The following is a 9,469-nucleotide window of genomic DNA, read 5'->3' as shown; positions in this document are numbered from 1 at the left end:
CTTAACACCCCCCGTCTTTACTTATTTATATTAATTGAGGGCCGTCTCCCCTAGTACGGTTGATTTCATAGATAAAATATATTTTCTTTATGTGTTTTATGTTGTAGGATTGGTTAGTTTGAATGTTTTAGGCCTATTTAAAATGCTTTAAATGCTTCTACTTGAATTTTGGACAATAAAGAGATTATATTAAGCCTGTTTCTCTTCACCCATATCATCATCATCATCATCAACAACTTTATTAAATACATTTCACACGTACACACGTTAAAATGTAGGCTATTGTGTAATAGCCTGCATTTTAATCCGCAAGAATATATCTAAAAACATTCCTCAAAATCTTACTGATGTGAAAAACTGTAATGATTGTGATTTTGAGTAATTTAATGAATATTCAAATGTCTCCCTTCCTTTTCTTTCTGTGCTTATTTAACACATTACTTTTACACACGTGCATTTTGCTTAATAAATATTTAATTAAAGAAAAAGGAGCATTAAAATCATTGACAATTTTTATTAATTAGATGATAATTAGATTACATGAATCTAGTGTTGTTTTATTGTTTGTGTGAATCATACACAGTGGATGGTATGACTCTAATTTTGTCTTTAAAAGTCCACTAGATGGAGCAAACTTCATGTGTTAAATCTCATCTCTCAGTCTCATTCTTATTTCTATGAACTGGACATTCAGTAGGCGAGGTGATTTTAATGTCTGCATCTACTCCAGTAAAGTGATAGGCCTACATAAAATATATACAGGCCCTATTTAGCAAAATAGAAGTTCTATTAAATCAAAATTACACTGACAGTTATAACATCAATAATTGAGCTAAGCCTATATCATATATCATAATAGGTTCTCCTGTAGAGGTGCACAACAGCAGAGGGAGATAAACAGGGCAGCAGCATGACAGAGGCCGGGTCAGACTTAAACAGAGCTGTTTATGCTGTTTGCTCTGTTTAAGTCTGACCCGGCCCAGAGTGCTGCAAATTGAGGGATTATTTTACAATAAAGCCTACCTAATGTAATGTCGTACATACCCTTAAAATCAGTTCAGGAAAAACAACGTAACGAACTCTGATAGCCACGGTACTCCACATCCTCCCTTATAATTTCTATCCAGAAGGTAAACAACATTCCATGGGTGTTTTCATCAAGTCTCAGTTTATAAGAATTTATTTCTAAACATAAATGTGGTGTTTTAAAAACAACTGCTCCTACTCAACAGTCTGTTCATGAAAAGACAAAAGTTAAATTAGAGCTAATAAATTAATTTGTTGTTGTTACAAATATTGAATACTAGCTAAATTTTTCTCAATAAGTAACGAGCATTGGGTTTGAGGTAAAAATGACTTCTTAACCCCCTTTTTCTCTGCTAATCAGCCATAAAACTTTAGTGTTTTTAATCAAATCCAATAGTTTAGTTTAGTTTAATCTCCTTAAAGCACTATTAGCCTTTATTTTGCCTCAAATCAGCAGTAAAATTCACGTTCATAGATAGCCATCATTAAGGAGAATCATAATTTATTAGAAACATACTGTTAGATGCACCAAAGTCACAAAACCACTCACATTAATCAGAATATTCTGTTAAAATCGGGCTAATGGGATAGATATTTTTTGCACAACATATTAATGTTTTAGAAGAATTGGTACAAATACCACATTCAATTACAGACTATTAGTAGCCTAATAAGAGGGTTTAGTGGTTATTAGGGTATTGTTGTGCTCTGGCTACTGTTCCTCTGTCATTTTATAGACAATTCTGCACTTTGCAATCATTGTAGTGAACCCAGAGGGCATCCCCTGCCAGCATCTAGTCCACATATTGTACATGCATACTTTCATGGTCTATGCAGCGCAGCTGTGAGAAGAGATCGACATGTGTTTGACAGCTAAATCGAGGTCCAAATCCCTCCCTTGGACCCGAATCTTCTCCAGACAGCCTGTCAAGAACTGGGAGCCTACATTGTCCTCACCCTCGCCTGAAAAGTAAAACGAGACACAGTCAAACACAAGTAACCTTGCATTACACTCCGTGAAGCTCCTTGTCTGGCCTCAATGGATTTTCTGTAAGGACATATATTTTATTGCAACTTGTGCTTTCAATGTTATTTATGTTGTTATTATTTTTTTTATTGCATATTTATTCTATAAGCCCTGTCTGCAAATCAAATTCCTCTTTTTTGAACAGTAATCTAAGATTGATTTGAAGACTGTAGCAGTTCAGAAATGATTCAAGACTGCACATCATCACAGTTTAATCTCACCTAGGAGACCTCCAACGGCAAGACGACCCTCTCTCCATGTGGTCAGATAATCAGGGTGGCTCTCAGGCCTCATAGATAACGTAGTGGTGTTTGATTCATCTTCATCTTGGAGCACTTGCAGTAAATCTGTCTTAAAGGTTATAACCAGTCGCTTGAAATTGTCTTTCATGCTGACTGTATCTTTACCAAAGGTGAGCGTCACCTCCTGCAAATTCAAAAGAGAGACAGGAGAAAGAACTATGTGGATGAATGCATAGTGGTGTCCAATCTGTGTGTTCACATGTGTGTTTGTGTGTATGTACACTGAACAAAATTATAAGCGCAACACTTTTTGCCCCCATTCATCATGAGCTGAACTCAAAGATCTAAGATTTTCTCTGTGTGCACAAAAGGCCTTTTTCTCTCAAATATTGTTCACAAATCTGTCAAAATCTGTGTTAGTGAGCACTTCTCCTTTGCCGATATAATCCATCCACCTCACAGGTGTGGCATATCAAGATGCTGATCTGACAGCATGGGTATTGCACAGGTGTGCCTTAGGCTGGCCACAATAAAAAGCCACTCAAAATGTGCAGTTTCACTGTATTGGGGGGTCCAGGAGCATCAGCAAACCGCTCACACACACACAACGCCATACATGCTGTCTGCCATCTGCCCTGTACAGTGAAAACCGGGATTCAGCCATGAAGAGAACACCTCTCTCAAGTGCCAGACGCCATCGAATGTGAGTATTTGTACTGCCAAATTGTCTGAAACGCCTTTGGAGACGGCTTATGGTAGAGAAATGAACATTCAATTCATGGGCAACAGCTCTGGTGGACATTCCTGCAGTCAGCATGCCAATTCCCTCTTGCGACATCTGTGGCATTGTGCTGTGTGATGGAACTGCACATTTTAGAAATGGCCTTTTATTCTGGCCAGCCTAAGGCACACCTGTGCAATACCCATGCTGTCTGATCAGCATCTTGAAATGCCACACCTAGTGGATGGATTATCTCGACAAAGGAGAAGTGCTCACTCACAGATTTTGACAGATTTCTGAACAGTATTTGAGAGAATATGTGTACATATAGAAAGTCTTAGATCTTTGAGTTCAGTTTATAATTTTGTTCAGTATATGATGAAGCGAAATGTTCACCTAGCTATGAAGCCACCCTTCACAGCACCACGAGCAGTTTTAAATAGACGCTAGGAATTATTAGCAAATTCAGTGTGACTCGTATCTGATTTGTGTGCACACCTCTTTGTTATTATTGGCCACTAAAGCGAACATGAGGTCTTGCCCAGGAGCCTTGATGCTCAAAATGGTCCCATCCATCTTACTGAAATCTCCCAGCAGTTCAGCCATGACCCCATCATCTGACTCAATTGGGAAAACTGCAGAGGAACAAAAAATAACTCACAACATGAAAATAATAATTAATTTGTATTGGAGGGACTTGTTAACCATCCAGAAAAAGGCATGTACATTTATTCATTATGTTAAATCTGATTGCAGCTAATTATAAATAAACAGATGCAATATTGCTACCCAAGATGTCATGCCATACAAGAATGCATTTTCCAGGCCTGGTGGAAGGCTTGTTATTACTGAAGGAGTGTTAGCACTTGCCCATGTCTTGTATAATGGAGCACAATGTTCCCACCTGAGGTGTTGAAAATGGCAAATCCGGTGCCAGGGAAATAGCTGCCAGGTTGCACGTTTTGATAGCAGGGCCACAGCTCCTCCGCCTCTGTCTCCCAGGGGAGGCTGAGGTTTAGCCAGTTACCTTCCCGCACACAGCCGTCCATCTGTGGCTCGAACTATGGCAAAGAACGCAACTATGCATTTAGGGGAATGATCGGGGGAGCAGGGAGAGTGATTGGTTCAGAAATGTTCAAGATTGTTCATGGTCATTTTTCAGTGCACATTCTCACAGTCCTGTCACAGGCTGCTGGTACAAAACACAGCTGCAGCTACAATGCGCTGTGACATGTATAGGTATTCAAGTAATTGTGTATGTTTTATTTTATTGTACTTAATTCTGTTCTGTTTAAATTAAACATTTGTATATACAGTATGTACTATGTGTCTGTATATGTGGTGAAGGGGATTAAACTTCATTGTGCAAGCCTGTGTTGTAAAATGACAATAAAATAAACCTTGAATCTTGTAAGCTGACTTTGAGTGGGGATATTTGTATTGTTTTGAGAAAGGGGGTAAGGTTGTAACATTTCATCAAAAGAAACATCATTCTCTCTGGCTGTTTTTGTACAACCTGTATCTAATGTTTTAGTACTCAAGATCACTTTTTGATGGTCTTGGTCTCGTCTGGACTCGACCGCATTTGTACTCAGTCTCGGACATTGAGGACTCTGGATTTTATTTCAAGACCAGCCAAGACCATAACTTTGGGAATATCAATAAATTGCTTTTACATTGTGTGATTTATTTGTTAACATCCCAACTTTGATTGGATGTAAAAAGTATTTCTTCAAATGCAACGAATAACCCTAATTAAAAATATGTTGTTACCGTTAACGACTGTCACCCATACCCGGAATGGTAAGCATGGAAAAGGAGTGTTGGATAAAGACGCTTACGCTGATTTTAGCTCTTAGTGTTTGTATTTGGGTGTTTTAATGGGAATGTCAATCTTTCACATCAATTTGAGAAGTAGGGGAGAGCGGGGTATGTTGTCACACTTTTCACACCATCTAATATTTACTGAGCACCGTATATCACAATGGTACAATGTCATACCAAATGAAAGAATGAAGTCTTGGGCAGAAGTTTTGTATTCATTACATATCTTATCTCATTATGGAGCTGTAGACTGTTGAATAGAGAGTGTGCACTTGTGACAATTTGCCCCATTAGCAGGTAAGTTGTCACACTGGATTATCAAACAGTTAGAACACTTAATTGTGAATATTGATTTCAATTTCAAATTGTAACCAGAACTAAAAGTAAAATCAATCAACAATCAAGCCTAGAGAATTTGGAAAAGAAATAATTTCATTCAAAACAAAAATGTTGGCAGAGCACACATTAAGTGTGACAACCTCTTTCATTGAACTTTAAAATCAAACGTTCTCTAATTGAATGTAATGCTGCAGATAACTTGCTTAAATGTATAACTTAACTAAACAGATGTGGTGTTTAAACACACTAATGCAACAATGTGCATTTTTGTACGACCTACATATGTATCTGACTAATCAGACATGTCTTTAGTGTCACAGTTCTGGCACACATAAATTGCCTGGCCTGAGGTGCAAACATCGCAGGCCCATTTGTTGCATTTCACACACTTAAACAACGTCTTCTTTCGAATATTGTATGAAAAGGGCTCCACATAGATGAGGCCAAAAGAGATGTCGGCGGCTTACGTCAAAATTCTTAGCTGTACTTCTGATTGATTTGTTCTTCAACTTCATCTGCCTGACTGTCTTTAACATTATGTCAGGCGGTGTACTGCCATTCTCTGTCTTCAGTTGATAATTTTCTTCCTTCCTTCAAAAACACATTCCTCCTTGCAATTACAAATTAATTACAATCTTATTTGTCTATTACCCTTGTTGCCTAACTAAATTAATAACTGGATCATGTAGTGTGTGTGTGTTTGTATCTACTAACATACTACATGCCTACGGTATAAGACTGTATATACTCATGAATTCAGTCTTGTCAAGGCATATGGCTGCTGCTGTAAACTACAGTGTGTAATATTCTATTTACAGTATCATTTAATACTTGTGTCAGAGGTAATTACACAATTTCACATAGTTTTTTGAGCATTTTCTATGAATTTATTTGTACTGGGGCAGCTAATCACATGTGACGACTTGCCCCAAAGTCATTGAGACAACTTGCTCCTAAAATGTGTGCTAATGTCAGCTAAATCTCTCAAGGTTAGCTTAACATAGCACTTCAGCTGAAGTATCAAAAGACACGTTATTGTCTCCTCAACTTTGTGCAAAGTTATCAATTTGAACATTCATACCTAATAAGGTTGGAATACATAAAATGTGAAGTGCAAATGTTTTACTTTTCGAGCAAAAAAATAATAAGATTGTGCTCACTTCAGATTAGAGTGACCTTGACCACATGTGAACAGGAAGTTGAACATAGAAAAAGAAGTCACACAAAATGGCTATTTTATTTTTGACATAGAGCCTCTAGTGTTGGAGTTATGAGCAGTGTGACAACTTACACACGAGACGACTTACCCCGCTCTCCCCTACCCATGATCTCATTTCACATTTTATTGTGTGTCATGTAATGCGGGGAACAGATCTTGGTCTTGATTCGGTCTTGCCCTCCCCCGGTCTTGATCTAAACTTGGTCTCAGCCCCTAAAAGTCTTGGTTTTGTCTCAGTCTCCATAAACTCTGGTCTTAGTCTTGACTACAACACTACCTGTACCACTTTTAATAATGCTCTCTCTCTCTGTCCCTGCAGGTTATCATCATACAAACAGAGGTCTGTGCTGCGGATGTATCAGGTCGATGCAAAGTTGATCAAATCATTCCAAAATAATTAATGGGATCTATTGAACAAGACAGATAAAAGAAAAATGTTAAGTATCCCAGAGTGGATTAACACACTATACCTGAACAAATAGCTTTTCCTTGTCCATCAGGACCCCGCCGAGGGCCAGTCGGAGTTCACCTGAAAGGACCTCCTCTGTCTGTTTGGACTGCATGCCCAGCACCAGCCTATTCGAGCCGTCCACCTCTAAATCACAAACTTCTCTTGGTTGCTCACCTCAAGCTTGGTGGCACCAGGAGCAACAAGAAGAATTCAGACTAAAAGTTCCTGCTTTGCAATACTTGTCCAGTATACTGTATGATGATTATTATTATAATGTCCATTTTAATTCAATTTTGAATCTTCAAATAAATATAATTACTTGTTTCCAGGGCAAAATAACTTATTTCTGAGATGTTATTTCAAAAAGAAATTTTTGATAAAAAGAAATTTTTTACTATACTTGAAACTCACTGTGTGCCATTTTCCGTCATTGAGCTTAAGGCCGCCTGCCACACTAACAAGAGTATCTTCTTTGCTCATCTGCATCAGAGGGATGCCATCTTTCAGGGACAAAACAAACCAGTCATCCCCGTTTTTGGTGTCTCCATAGAAAATGACGCCTTCTGGGTCAAATGTCCGCAACTGAAAAGATGACTTAATACTGCAGAAACAGAAAAACATAGCAGAATAGTCTTAAACTCAAGGGAATGCTGGTCCATAGACGATTAGACTCCCTATTTTTGATTACTTTTTCTAGGCGTTTGAAATCTTATTGCTGACCAACAATATTTTTGCTTTCAATTTACTCAGACCAGTGCAGGGGTAAAATTCAGTGATAGTTCTATGGGCCTACAGCTGGAGAAAGGCAATATAATGAAGGGTTATATAATTTTTATGTTATTAAAAAGAAGAGAGCCAGGATCAACAATCCTCCAGCAGGCCCAGAATTCTTAACTTGCTCCTGTACTTGCTTCCACATATTCTCCTCACACTGCTTGCACTGAAAGTTTTCTGCAAACTTTGAACTAGCTCCCAGGTCCTGTTTCAATGTCAAATATGCAAAAGCCCTTTTTTTGCCTCTTTTACCACAACTTTTCAGTGAGTAGTTCATGTGAAGCCTTCACGGTACAGTGATTTGCTCCTCCTGATATACCTGCTGATCTCACTGAGGTTGACTGTTGTGTGGACCAGTGGGCTCCAGATGTCTCTGTCCTGGCCGAGGTAGACGGTAGCCCTGCCTGATACTTCTTTCTGGAAGACACAATGTTCATAAGGTAACACTTATTCCACACAGCTCACATTCATTAAACCCTGCTTTTGAATTTTCTTTTTGTCAGATTTTTTGATTTGGTTAGTGGTTAAAACCATATTAAACAGAGTAATGGATTTTATTCAATTATTGATTTAATTAAAACACTTAATTACTGTTTAACAAGAGAAGTGCGGTCACTCAACTTCTTAAGTAGTAATGAAGTGCAAAATCAATGTGGAGCCATTGACAAGAGAGCCTGAAGGAATAAAATTACAGAATATACTGATATATATATAGTCAATGACCACCCACGAAATGGAGGGAAATCATTCCGTGTGGTAAAAATGGCTGGCAGTGTTGTGGTTATTCTGCTTATTTGTCCGCCCACAAACTGAGCAAAGTTCTAAGTCTAAACAAATTATTATTTGGGCATGCTGGGATACCCATCTAAGACTGACATCTGAAGTGAATGCAGGATGAGTTGATTCATGTTTTACTGGTTAATATTTGGCTTACATACTGCACTTTGTCTATCCTCCATCTTTCAAAAAACTATAAAACATAGAACACAGAGGATGTTTTGCTAGAAAAAAATGAAGTAATGCATCATTACAGTCTTTTTAAAATTGTCCAAGATGTTCTGAGACAGATATTCCCAAATAGTTAAGGACTAGGTGATTAAGTAATTTTAAAGCAAGCAAAAACACATCGCAGGAACAGTTTGTGCTTCTACCTAGATTTAGGGACTTAATTAAAGCTACAAAATACACATGGATCACTTAAACACCATTGTGATATTGGACTTTCCACTGTTTTTAAATTAAGACTGATGAGAGCATTTTAACACAACGCACACAGATACCAGTATTCATTCCAGGCATTATAATCGTGGCATTGCATGTGAACATACCTTACCCCGTCCGTTCCCTTGCCCCTCGGCTCCCAACAGCAGCGTGAGGCTCAAAGCCAGCAGCAGTCCACCTGCCATTGTTTTCCAAAACACGGCCATCCTTCAGAGCATTCACCCACCCAGGCCTCCCAGTGTGCAGTCTCCCGAGCCCTTGGGTGGTCCGCAGACTCCAAGCTACCCTAAGGTGTCAGTGGTGGGATGAGGAGCAGAGACTCTGCAACATGTGAGTGAAGAGGTCGTGTGTCCTGGCACACTGTCCCGGGGTCCAGAGGACAAACATGCCATGATCACTGCAGGTCATCGTACCCCAAGAGAAAGTGCCCTCTCTGTGGTTGTGACTGATGTGTAAAAGATAGAGTGGGCAGAGGGCAAACACAGGAGCTATAGAGTGAAAGGCAGAAAGAAAACATGTCACACAGGCTGTTATATGAATTATTCTTAATTCAGCAAACAAAACGTTTTAATAAAGTGTGCATTTCCCTCAATCTGTCAGTCTCCTGCCTTTGTGGTGACTAATG

The 9,469-nt window shown here is 38.7% G+C and overlaps 1 protein-coding gene across 1 annotated transcript; it reads right to left on the bottom strand.

The window, feature by feature from the left end:
* Positions 1-1,164: 1,164 nt before the first annotated feature.
* Positions 1,165-9,223, bottom strand: shbg (sex hormone-binding globulin). The gene is given in 9 exon segments (XM_038732700.1): positions 1,165-1,989; positions 2,275-2,479; positions 3,515-3,651; positions 3,921-4,077; positions 6,869-6,999; positions 7,002-7,029; positions 7,261-7,450; positions 7,943-8,040; positions 8,952-9,223. Coding segments are annotated over 9 exon segments (1,179 nt in total). The 5' UTR covers positions 9,051-9,223; the 3' UTR covers positions 1,165-1,855.
* Positions 9,224-9,469: the final 246 nt, after the last annotated feature.

This window comes from Micropterus salmoides, unplaced genomic scaffold (assembly GCF_014851395.1).
Source record: "Micropterus salmoides isolate LMB-PRFRI ecotype aquatic unplaced genomic scaffold, ASM1485139v1 Ms_hic_scaffold_2, whole genome shotgun sequence".
Taxonomy (NCBI): Eukaryota; Metazoa; Chordata; class Actinopteri; order Centrarchiformes; family Centrarchidae; genus Micropterus; species Micropterus salmoides.
This window is presented reverse-complemented; position numbering and strand designations above follow the sequence as displayed.